This window comes from Lethenteron reissneri, chromosome 40, assembly GCF_015708825.2.
Source record: "Lethenteron reissneri isolate LAM-NWPU_2019-01 chromosome 40, ASM1570882v1, whole genome shotgun sequence".
Taxonomy (NCBI): domain Eukaryota; kingdom Metazoa; phylum Chordata; class Hyperoartia; order Petromyzontiformes; family Petromyzontidae; genus Lethenteron; species Lethenteron reissneri.
In genome coordinates this window covers 11054243-11067172 of record NC_083818.1, presented here as the reverse complement: position 1 = coordinate 11067172, position 12930 = coordinate 11054243, and the positions used below count along the sequence as shown (strand labels likewise).

Below are 12930 nucleotides of genomic sequence, written 5' to 3'. Positions count from 1 at the left end.
CATTTTATTGATCCTCGAATGATGATGATGATGGGCCGAGTTCAACCACCAAACTGGGATTATGAATTCGCTCTATCATTGGGCAACTTCATTAGCCTTTGGAAGTGTTTAGACAGAGCATCTTGAGATGGCGCTGTATGAAGATAATATACACATCCAAATCATCATTGTACGTGCATACGAGTGATGTGCATGCACACTGCTCCACGGAAGCGGTGGCATTGCACATACTCCACACTGCGATCGTCCGAATCACGCCCGCTCAACAATGCGGCGAGATTATCCGCGACATCGCACGCCGTACAACCTGAGCATGTTGATGACCTTTTGCATTTTTTAAAGGTGCATTTATAATTCGCGAGGCAGGGAACTCGGTATATGCCATAAAGCATGATGATCATTATCCAAGTCGGAATACTCCCTCCACAGGAGAACTGCCTGAGCTGACCCCCCCCCCCCATCGCCTGAGTACAGCCGCGCCAGCTCTTACATGTTTTATTCTAACCACTCATTTCCTTCCACGGCATCATTTAAATTAATCATCTGTCGACTGACAGCGCGAGGAATGTCTCTCATTACCCAGTAGGCATGGCGAACGCCGCCGTTGTCCGCAATGTTTTCTCCCAGGGTCTTCACTCCGCTGAGCTGGAGGAGTCAAACGCACGCGCATTACATATACCACACGCGCGCACACACACACACACAAAGACAAAAATCCCGCCTAAACACCCACTCACTCCTGGATAAGCCTTAACAGACTGTCTGGGAAAGTGCTGTTTGCGAGCGCCTATTAAAGGCACACGACGGCTGGCGTGCACCACGCCCGGCCGCCTTTGTCTCCCGAGTGGCGATGTTTACTACACACTGTACCAGGTACTCATTTGATGCGGAGTCAACCTACGGTTCGAATTCGTGTTGCCGGGTTCGTAGCGCAGTGCGCTAACCGCTATACTTCCACTCCAACAACAACAAACGCCATTCGCCACTGAGTGGCGGCGATATCACCACGGCGCTTGTGCCAGGCTATGTGCACTTTAAGGCCACGTGAAATGTCGAATGCCCACTGGAAGGAGGTCACGCCACAGACCCAGGTGTCCATGGGTCGACTGACTGAGATGAGTGGCAGATGCACCGCCTGTGCCAACTTGCCACGAAAACGCACAAGCGACAACAACATCGCGCGGTGCAGTCCAGGAAGACACGTGCCGCGAACGCGCACTTCACTTCTAGAAGAACACAAGTCCATTACGACGTGGTGGCCGCGCAAATCACGACACAGATGTGCCACGCAGAGGTTGTGCAGCGTTTAGTGTGGAGTGGTAGTGTGAAGTGGTAGTGTAGCGGTTAGCGGCTGCCGCCACCACCAGCACCACCGTACCGGCAGAGTGCATCGGCGTGGATGTTAATTATCATCTGAAGTCTCCGCGTGGGCTCTCACCCGTGGCTTGAATGGGACACACGGCGGAGCTGAGAAGCCAACATCTAACGAAGCAGCGGTCGCCTCTCGCCAACGAAGCGTCCACACATGCCAGGGACGGGGCCCGACAGAACGAATTCAATGCCTGGTCAAGGGTCATGCCTTAGCCGCGCGGCCGCTCGCTTGCACGCCACTGTGCCCTCGACGACGAAGCCTATGACGTTGCGGTGATTTGGCCTACTCTTCCACGATGGCCAGACCTGTCGATTGCATCAACCGCCGCACCAGGAGACTGATTCGGACCGGCAGAGACCGCTGGATTGCAAGACCAGTTTGTAAACCGTGAACACCACTGCAGATAAATTTGAATATTTGGTAAAATTTTGCGAATATGATCATTAATTGAAGGTCATTATTTTCACGGGAAATGTTACGTTGACGTTATTTGACTTCAAAATAGCCGGAAAAAAAATTCACTTTAACTCGAAAACCAGACTGACAGTCATCGACGTTTACATTAACAGGCGAGAGACGTTTAACAACTTGTACTTTCCTTCTTTATACATATAAATATTACATTTTTATCCTCGTGAATTAAAATAAACGTCAGCCCACGTAGGGCACGCTTGCCACAGTGCATGCCTGAATGCATTATTCAGTGTTTAAAAGTGACAGTATTTTCTTACAAATGAAGTAAAGTACAGCACAAACAAACACACATACTGGGAATTGGCAGTCATCCAACTGAAAACGTCACCAAACATTCTGTTCCTGTGAAGTTTAAGCAGGATGAGCACTGCATGTGAATACCTTAAGAGGATCAAGTCCTCCTCACCATCAGTCGTGGTCAAACCACTGCTGGATTAACGCCTCCGCCGAGAAAACGGAATTTGTTTAATTGAAGTCTTGCGTGGGTTGTGGTTAAATACACACGAAACTGTGAACTTGTAAACAGTGCTTGGAAGATACTAGATTTGAAGTTTTTGTGACTGCAAGGCTCCATACCCTTTGGGTTTAATCGGTAAAGTCACGTAGGTGAAAATAAAAATTAAATAAAAATGAAAACAAATACATTTAATTGTTTTCATTTTCTGTTGTTTTCATTTTATTTCATTGTTATTAAATTTTATTTTCACCTACGTGACTTTACCGAAAAAAAGAAAGAGTATAGTGCTTGTAAGCATGTATAAGAACACAGTCGGGCTCTGAGCAGGGTTGCCACCTGTTATGGTTTTCCTAGTATCATCTGGTGCAGAAAGCCATGACGATGAAGCCACTTCCAGAACATATCAGCCTCTCAGTGGGTCTCTATGCGAGTCGATGGTTCTGTGTGTGAGACTACACCACCACCACGACCATGACTACACCACCACTTTCAATAACCGCACCCCTTATCTTAAACACTATCTGACGTGCAATGTTACACTTGCTGTAAAGCAGGACCAAGTTTCAAGTTGACGCTGTTTTTTGTTTTACTCCCGGGCGAGAAGTCAAGAGACCATCAAAGGAGTCTCGTTTGCGTGCGTGACCTGAGTCACCACATTGACCAAGCGACTGTCATTCTTTCCGGGTCCACTGACATCCGCTTCTGCCCCACACCGGTTGTGTAAACGCGGCGTGACACTCCGTGACGTGGCGCGTGCTTAACGTGACGTTTCAGTGACCGTATCGGAAGGAATCATTCGAAACAACACTTCAACGATTCGCTCAGTCTTCTTGGTTCTTTCGGTAAAGTCACGTAGAAGGGAAGTAAGAAAATAATTAAAATAAAACACAATAAAATAATTTGTGAGAATTATTTTATTGTGTTTTATTTTAATTATTCATCTTCTTGGTTCTTTCGGTAAAGTCACGTAGAAGGGAAGTAATAAAATAATTAAAATAAAACACAATAAAATAATTTGTGAGAATAAAATAATTTGTGAGAATTATTTTATTGTGTTTTATTTTAATTATTTTATTACTTCCCTTCTACGTGACTTTACCGAAAGAACCAAGAAGATGAATCCCTGCAGTCACGAAAGCTTTAAATCGAAAGATTCGCTCAGTGTTTGTTCACGTTGACTGGAATGGTATTCGCACATTAGGCTCTTTTAACGTATTCAGACAACGTACTTTAATGTCACTGTACTCAAGAACAACACGATAAAGAGACCCCCCCTTACAACATCATACCAAGCTTACTTTGAGATAATTTACATTCAGTTGTTTAACAAACATCACCTCACTATACAAGGTAAAGGTGCAGCCCTGCAATTTTTTTCTCCTAAAACCACTACTGGCGAAAGCCTCCCCGCCCCCCCCCCCCGCTAGAACGAGCTCATTACAGCCCCTCTAAAGGGCGCTTGGCCTACTCTTCCACGTTGGCAAGACGTGCCGGAAGAGGAGGGGAAGTCTGTTCACGGCAAATAATTTTTTGTTTCCAAATATAACCGGATTCAGCGACTTTTTTACCCAAAAGTGTTTGAAATAACCTAAAGGCCGAGCTAGATTTTGCAAATATAGCTTCCAGCTTACAATCTACAATGCATTCTGCTGGCTTGATGTCGAACACGAGCTGAACACAGCCATGCTGGACCCGACTCGCGCTTGCGGGGATTTGGTTCTCGTAATTGGTGGCAGTCTGGATTCAGCAGCTTATTAAATCAGCACTTCGAACCAACTGCCAAAACACTGCACCTTCATGCGTTCATGATTACAGCTCGTTTAAGAGAAGTACAATTGTGTTGTTGTTGGTGTGGGGGGGAAATAAATCAACGTATCAAAAGGTTATTGCGTTCACATTATCTGATAATGTGAAGGCACCCAAATGACATTCCTATCGATGAACGTGTTTCTCACGTGTACCTTAACTATAAGCCAAGGGCCAAGTGGGGCCATGGGCAGGTCACATCACTGGTAGGAATCCTGGCCCAATGGACGAGACCGGTGAATGCATTTCAGACAAATGAAAGAACGCGTCCGGTAGTACGTATGTATGTTTAACTTGTCACACCGCACATACCCACCGGCGCTAATCGGATGACGATTGCAGAGATGTAGCAATGAGATGAAACTTTGGGCAGAAGCGTACTGGATGGTGATGATGCTGGGGGGATGACTTCATCAGTGGATATATCATTGCTGCTGATGATGATCTTTTTAAAAAGTTCCCTGCAAAGACTCGATTGCTTCCTCACAGAGTTCCTAGATGTTTCTTCGTTTTATAAATCTATCCCAACTCTCAAATCAAGAAACTCTAAACGTATACAGCTATGCAGGATTAACAAGGTAAAAACATTCAACCGTATTATTTTTTTACATAGGTCAAAGGTCATATATCTTACGTTGCTCATCATCAAAAATCGCAGCTCCTTGGTTCCTTACAGGGAGAACGACTTTAATCAACCCTGTTAAAATAACTCAAGCGCTGTGATTAACAGACTGACTCACAGATGGGAAAATTTCTGATTTTTTTTCTATCACGTACATAAATAGTGTGGATGTTTCTTTTTATTCTGCTCACTCTCAATCCCAAAATAGCCTCCGCCAAAAAAATTACAAATCCCACGACCAACATCTTTCAATATAAAAACACTAAATTGCAAAATTTGCCTCAGATTTTAACTTTCAACGACCTTCATGCTGACCTCATGCATTTTCAAGCGTTTCACTTTCATCAAGACTGCCAATAAAGAGTGGTGCCACATTCACTCCGAACTGAAGGCAAGCACAGTCATATATATATATAGCCTGTTCATTTCACATCAGTTCAACATAGCCTCATTTCCCCCACTGCACTTCAAGCTCGATGACGCACACACATATGCAGAGCTCAGAGACCCGATTAATGAAAAAAATTAACCCGTAAAATCCAAGTTTTTCACTCTAAATCCTTTATATGCGTGGCGGCTCGAGTCCTCTCGTCCTCTGGCTTGAGATGGCTGCCACCTATGGGTCAGATGATTGTCTGCCAGCATTAAGCAATTGGTAATTGAATATTTAAATGTTTTTCCCTAAACAGTGTAAAATTTTGGAAAAAAAAATTCACGAAAATTAATTGTCACGCACAACGAGTCTGTGTGCAAAATGTCAGCTCGATTGGATCACGGGAAGTGGGTTAAAAAACGACCGAAAGATTTGCACGGTCGTAAGCAAGCAAGCAAGCACGCAAGCACGCAAGCAAGCAAGCGAACTTAATATAAAGGATTTTAAAAAGGACGATGTGTGAAATGCACACTCAGATGCCGATTTAAACTCCAAAGCATCCCGTGCAATCTTTCACAATCCTCCCAACAAGATGCGGCCTTCTTTTGGCTCCGTGCACGGACCATCGATCTGGAAGAGTTCTAGTCTTCGTAAGCGTTTGAAATTGAGATGTATACTTTGCTTAACCAGGTGGGAGAGTTCAAGAGACTAGGAAGAGACTCATTTGCAAGCGTGACCTGGGGCACAGTGTGCCAGCATGGGGCGATGATTGCCATCGACAGTCATGGGTGAGTAAATTTGCGGTGCAATTTTTTTCATTTTGGCAAATTTAGATTTTGACGCTGATATGCAATGGCTTACTCTTGCAAATGATGTCACGGGGGGGGGGGCGATCTTTGACGTCCACAGTGAAGCTGATGGCACGTAGCGTTGTTATTATTATTACATATTACACGTAACAGGGTCAACCAGGTCGGCCGTTAGTTTCGCGCAAGCGAACCTCTGCAACTAGCGGCCGATCGCCGCCACCGCTGAGCCGCGTCACGCGTGTCCGCGTGGTGCAACGTTCCTTTTTGCGAGATCAACCGTCGTGAAAGCTTTAAAAAAAACAGCGGCCGTGTGGGAGTTCTGTGCTCCCGTTTGTGCTCCGGCCACTCAGAGCCGATTTGCAGCACGTGATTACCCACCGCGTTGAGACACCGTGTGAGTGAAACACTGCCCCTTGTTGAATGCGCGAAGCTTCCAAAGCGGTGAAAGGAAAAAGCCACTGCGGTTCATGTTACTGCGCCTGACGCACGGCAGTGAAACGGTGATTATAATTCAAAAAGCCAGTGGTGTTTACCTGCAGAACTCACCTCTTCCCCCACCCACCCATTTAAAAGCACCATATATGTTACACGCGTAGTGCTTGCTTTTTAAAATACACCTGGCAGACACTGCTGCAACCACAAGGCATAGTCTTTATCTATAGTCGCTTGTTGATTCCATTCCACCCGTCTTGAGGAGTTGGTCTGCCAGGCTGATTGTTTTGTCTCATCCATACTGTGCTCAACCGCCACCACACTGCAGGTCACTATAACACACTCACCTCACCCACCCAATCATTAAATCACTCACCCACCAAATCATTCACTCACTCACCCACTCAACCATTCACTCACTCACCCACCAAACCATTCACTCACTCACCCACCCAATCAATAACTCACTCATCCAATCATTCACTCACTCACCCACTCAACCATTCACTCACTCACCCACCAAACCATTCACTCACCCACCCAACCATTCACTCACTCACCCATCCAAATCATTCACTCACCATCCCAATTCATTCACTCACCCACCCAATCATTCACTCACTCACACCAACCATTCATTCACGCAATCACCCACCCAATCATTCACTCACACACCCACCCAATCATTCACTCACTCACCTACCCAATCATGCATTCACACACTCGCTCGCTCACCCACCCACTCGCCACACTGAAGGTCCATATACTCCTCTTTCCCCGCACCACCCGCATGAGAAATTCCCTCCCATCATCGTCTCTCATTTCCCCCAAGATAATATAACCTCGCTCGTATCAAGAAAAGTATATCTACTGCACGTTCATTCGTGCTGTTTGTTGCCGACCAGTTGGCACTGTGAGCCTCGGGGATCTGTGCTCAGCAACTGAAATATCAACAAAACGACGACGCGGTGAGCTGGAGGACGCGAGCGTGGAACCGTGAGCTCCAGGTGGCGGGCGCGTCACTTACATTTTGTCCAGAAGCCAGGTCCCACGTGTAGCTGCTGTACTGACTGACCAGACACCTGGATCTCGAGTCAAAGCCCTCATCAGACTCGGCGGTCCACCAGTCTACGAGGTTGCCCTCCTTGTCGAACTTACGGCCTGGCGAAGGCATCGCAGAAACCGCGTGCCGTCAGACAAGAAGTGAAAGTTACGCAACGGGTGACGGTGAAATCTATCCGGACCATCGATTGCAATAAGTTCTCATGCTCACGATGAACGTATCGAATTGTGCCTGACAACGGATTAAAGCTGAACTATCCGATTGTTAGAGTAATCGATTACCCTGCAAATAAGATTATATTCGCAAAAACTCCGAACCCATTTGGAGAGGAGGTGATGGGCAGGGCTCAGTGACTTCATCGGTCACGCCACGCTGGGCATGGCTTGTCGGGGGTTTCCTGCCTTCGGGAGGCAGGATTTTGTGGTTACTGCCATTTTATTAAGAGGCCCAAGTGTTCAACCACAAACGAGTCGACGATAACAACTTTAAAGAATTAGAGCTCTGATTTTGTCTTCTTGAGTTTTTGTGTTTTGTCTTTTTTCTCAATCACGAAATTCCAGTCGTGTCACGTGGTGAACACAATGTGTCACGTCACGTGGTGAACACAATGTGTCACGTGACGAGGTGAACACATTGTGTCGCGTCACGTGGTGAACACATTGTGTCGCGTCACGAGGTGAACACATTGTGTCGCGTCACGTGGTGAACACATCGTGTCACGTGACGAGGTGAACACAATGTGTCACGTCACGTGGTGAACACATTGTGTCACGTCACGTGGTGAACACATTGTGTCACGTGACGAGGTGAACACATTGTGTCACGTGACGAGGTGAACACATTGTGTCACGTCACGTGGTGAACAGATTGTGTCGCGTGACGAGATGAACACATTGTGTCTAGTCACGTGGTGAACACAATGTGTCACGTGACGTGGTGAACACACCTCTGTTCGGACTCACAGCAGAAGCAGTGCATCAGCTTGCATCGGAAAAAAAGGCTCAGGAAGACGGCGTCACAGACCCGCTTTTTTTACGTTTGCACCGTGAAGTCTTACCGAAGTTGTCGAAGCCGTGGGTTATCTCGTGCCCGATCACCATGCCGATGCCTCCAAAGTTCAAGGACATGGCCTGGCCCAGGCCGAAGAAGGGCGGTTGCAGGATCCCCGCAGGGAACACTGCGTTGGTGGGGAGTGGATTGAAACGCATTCAGCAGGAAGCAACAATTACATTTGCGGGTAGAAACCTAGCCAGGAGAGCACTGCAGCCTCCACCTGTACTATGTTGCGCTAACAATAATAACAATACAATTTGTAACGCGCGCAAATTTGCAGACGTAGTGGCCGCAACTCAGAGGCGCGGAGCCAAGCTCAGAGTCGCTCGAAAGCATGATTGTAGAGGTGAGTTTTTAAGTGTCTCTTGAAGGAGGCGATTGAGGTGATGCTGCGAATGTGCAGAGGGATATCGTTCCAGACTGTTGGGGCTGCCACCGAGAAGCGGCGCGTAGACATGACCATCCTGGATCTTGGTATTGAGAGGAGGTCGTGAGTCGCGCTGCGCAGGCATCTGCCGTGTGCTGAGCTGCAAGTTGTCAGTAATGAAGAAAGATATGGCGGGCAGGCAGATGTGAAGGCATTGTGGCAGAGGCAGGCGGTCTTGTATGTGACCCTACTGGCAATGGGGAGCCAGTTGAGAGCGCGGAGACGAGCTAGTGAGTCGAGGCGGGGATGACAATGCACGCATACTGCAATTCTCTTTCGTTGTTACAAAAATAAAATGACGATTAAGGCGCAGTCCTGTGACTGCTTGCTCACGTCACTGCTGACAGCAAGGCTGGCAGTGGATCATGCTGTCACGCTGGTCACACATCTTTGGAAGAGAATCTCATTGTGCAATGGTTGTAAAAGGTAGCACTGTTTGCATTTTATTTGGTGAAATATGTATATATGCGTGGCGGTTATAGATTTTCAATGAAAGGCTTAAAATGTTTTTTTTTTCCGAAACATATGTACGTCACGAATCACGTGAAGTTCCACGTGTCCATTACTAATCGTGGGACACAATGTACAAAACACGTCCCCAGTATGGGCTCTCTTAACTACATTCGACAGCCCTTTTAAAAATGTGTTTGACCTCGCTTGTATCATTTTCTATTAAAACGAGACATTAAACATTTTCACATTTTCCCTGGAAAAATAAACACTTGATGATGAATCCCCCCACCCCTGCCCACCCCCCTCCCACCCCCACCGCCCCCGCTTAATGACTGTGAGCAGGTCTGTAATAATTTCCTGGGTCACACTCACATTGCACATTAAGAAGGACAGTGTCAAGTTGACCCAGCAATATAATTTGCGCACATTCGACCAACTCCAGCCGAGGTGGTTGTTTTGCCAGCGAAACCGCATACGCTCTAGATTTGCGTCACTAATGAGCAATGCGATTAATTAAATGAGATGCACTCCTGGATGCCGCTTGCCTCAATCACACTGCTTGTAGCCAACATTAATTGGTGCGTGCAGCGAATAGGAATTTTGCTTCTATGCCTACTAAGTGCGCTTCTGGTAAATAATGGATTTGCACGATCATTTGCTCTGAAAATGCATTACCGATCTGGTTTTTGCTCGGGTCGTAAAAGGCATTTATTGTTGCAGCGCCAATGTCCCACCTAAAATAAGAAACATGAATACGATCATATGAACGCAATTCCTGTGAAAACGGACAACACAATATTTCATACAATAACGATCAAAGCGATTTTCTAAACCATAAAACCATCATGATGACGACGATGGTGGAGGTCATAAACTCATCATCGTGATATTAAAAAAGAAAGATGATAATACATGTTTAGAGGGTCATTTGTCCTTTTGCAATTCATACAACAATCATCAATATACAGTTTGTATTTACGTATGTTGAGCTTCTTTCGCGCCGTGCGAAGCCAACCATGCTAATATTTAATGCGTCAAAGACCAAATATATTGCGCGTGGATGGGGGGGGGGGAACAAACACAACTCAGGTATTTATTGTGATTAACCGATGCAGTCTTAATCAATGTGGGATATGTAGGCTTGGGCTGGCCACATTTATGGAAGGAATGGTGGCTGATGGACGAGAGATGAGCGCGGGCATGCAGAGGCCTTCATTCAGCAGTGAATAAACAATGTGATCATGTTGGTGATCATGATATTAAATAACAGTGAAGATTAAATATTGCCACGCAAAACGCAAACAATGTTGGATCCCTGTTACGTGTCCATAGCCATGAAAATGTATTCATCACAGTCTTTGAAAAAAAAATGTTATGCTAATTATCATTCATTAATGATTTACCAAGGCAAGATGAATCTGCAATTATCCTCCACCAATCACCGCATTCAAACCTTACTCTTGCTTGCTGGTTGTTCGTCGGAGCCTTTTTAATTCGTTTTTCACTGCGAATTCTAAATCTTGAAGGGTGTTTTCAAAATACACGTCTTCATCGTAGTTCAACTTAAAAAGCACATAAATAAAACACATGGCCATATAGGTTACGAAGTTAGCCCAGGGTCACGCCACCACTACACATGGCGGGCAACAGGGGGTGGGTGCAACAACACAAATCAACGGTTGTACTCTATTATTATCTGGCAACAAAACTGACACCTTTTTTTACGAGGAGTCATGTTTGCATAGACCACAATACCCGCAGTCATAATGCAAACAAAAAACATAACTCTGATAATGTATGCACTGTCATTGAAGTTGATTGGTCCACACGTTGTGCGCCTTTTGGCGTCATATGGTCCAACACCATGTGAGACTAGGCTCTAAGAAAAGCTGTCTCGGGTGTGGACCAATCAACTTCAAGGACAGTGCATACATTATCAAAGTTATGTTTTTTGTTTGCATTATGACTGCAGGTATTGTGGTCTATGCAAACATGACTCCTCGTAAAAAAAGGTGTCATTTTTGTTGCCAGATAAAAGGGTAAAAAAACAATTATCATATTTTTCTACTGGCAAATGAGGTTCCAATGGTGGTTGTACTAAGCTTCCATGCTGCAGCACCTGTGCTCTCGGCACCAGTCAGCGAAACGGAATAACGCCCGTACGGCATGGCGGAGGCCACTCATCCAGCAGTGGAGCGACAAAAGCGATGCACTCGTACGTGCGTACATTGAACGTGATATCGACAGTACGAATACGTGTCCGCTTGCACGTTCAAAATTAATATTAACAGTAGCCATCGTTGGCCACTAAGTGGCAGTGACGTCTGCTATGCTCGACACACGGGGCTAGCGTGAAGTGCCGAAGGCTCGCTGGGCACGGGAGGTCACAGGGCAGACCCAGGTGTTGAGGGCCAGTCGAATGGAATGACTTGTGGATGCACCACCAGTGCTCCCCACTGCGCACCCATATATACCAAGGCAAAGACAGACACGCAGGCCTATGCTTGTTAAAAATAAAATATTCTCACAATTGACCCAATGTCTCTCTTGCTAAAGAGACGCGTGGGCTCTTAACTGGTAACGTTATTGAGTCGAGCGCACAACGGGGGTGATAGTTACTTACGTCTGCGTACTCTTCGTCAAGCCTGGGGTTGTTTTCGTCCACAATGTAATCCGCGTACCCCATCTGAGTGGTGATGGCCAACGCCTGTGAACGAAAGTCAGGGTGAAAAAAAAACAACAACGGCCTATTGGCTACACTTTGACTATGGGCATCGGCCATGACTTATTCACTGCTGGATGAAAGCATCACCAAGTCGTTGCCCACCATCACGCGTCTCATGACTCAAGAATGCATCTCGCCTTTGGGCACGGACCTCATCTCATCCCTCCGTCTCCGTGCTCTAGGGCAGTCGCTCTCAACCTTGTTTGGCTACTCGAGCCCCCCTGTTGAATTTTGTCTCAACCGAGGAGACCCGCGCCTTGCCTGAGCCAACATCGTTCTGAGATAATAAATGTATGAATAACGAACATCAATATATTAACCAATTGTCCATTTGTCGAGGTACCCGAACGAGCGAGTAACTGCAAGGAAATGTGTTCATGCTCACTGGTTACTCTTGGAAACCGCAATTGTGTTTAGAAAAGTATGTTATTCAGTTTTAGGTTTCCAAATAGATAAAAATGTCATCCTAGATATTTTATGCAGGCTGGTTCGTAGACGAGTATTCACCAATGACTCTCACGCACGATATAATTTCACACGTTTATAAAAATCACCTTTCGTACCCCCAGGGGTCCACGTACCCCCGGTTGAGAAGGACTGCTCTACGGTGCAATTCCCTCGTCAGTATCAACCATCGGCCACCACCCCCTCCGAACAATGAGTCTGTCCCCGAGCACACAAACTCGTCGTGACAGTCAAATATCACGTCCCTTTGTTATCCTATCTGTATGCATGTGCGTGCGTTGAACTTCTTTCGCACCGTACGTAGCCAACCGTGCTAATCGGAGGTGCGGCGGGTGGGGGGAAGGACAACAAAAACTAAAAACAAAACACAGTTCTAAAGTAATTCGTTTTCAATCTAGA

General features: G+C 46.2%; 1 protein-coding gene across 1 annotated transcript in view; it reads right to left on the bottom strand.

Annotated features, from left to right (window-relative positions):
• The window catches only part of LOC133352406 (neprilysin-like), a 49623-nt gene that overhangs the window by 6406 nt on the left and 30287 nt on the right, over window positions 1-12930 (bottom strand). Inside the window, exons 14-19 of the mRNA XM_061568027.1 lie at window positions 11965-12048; window positions 10800-10903; window positions 10017-10075; window positions 8466-8585; window positions 7373-7506; window positions 580-645 (exon numbers count right to left, since the gene is read on the bottom strand). Coding sequence (XP_061424011.1) covers window positions 580-645; window positions 7373-7506; window positions 8466-8585; window positions 10017-10075; window positions 10800-10903; window positions 11965-12048 — 567 coding nt within the window. The remainder of the gene's footprint in view (window positions 1-579; window positions 646-7372; window positions 7507-8465; window positions 8586-10016; window positions 10076-10799; window positions 10904-11964; window positions 12049-12930) is intronic.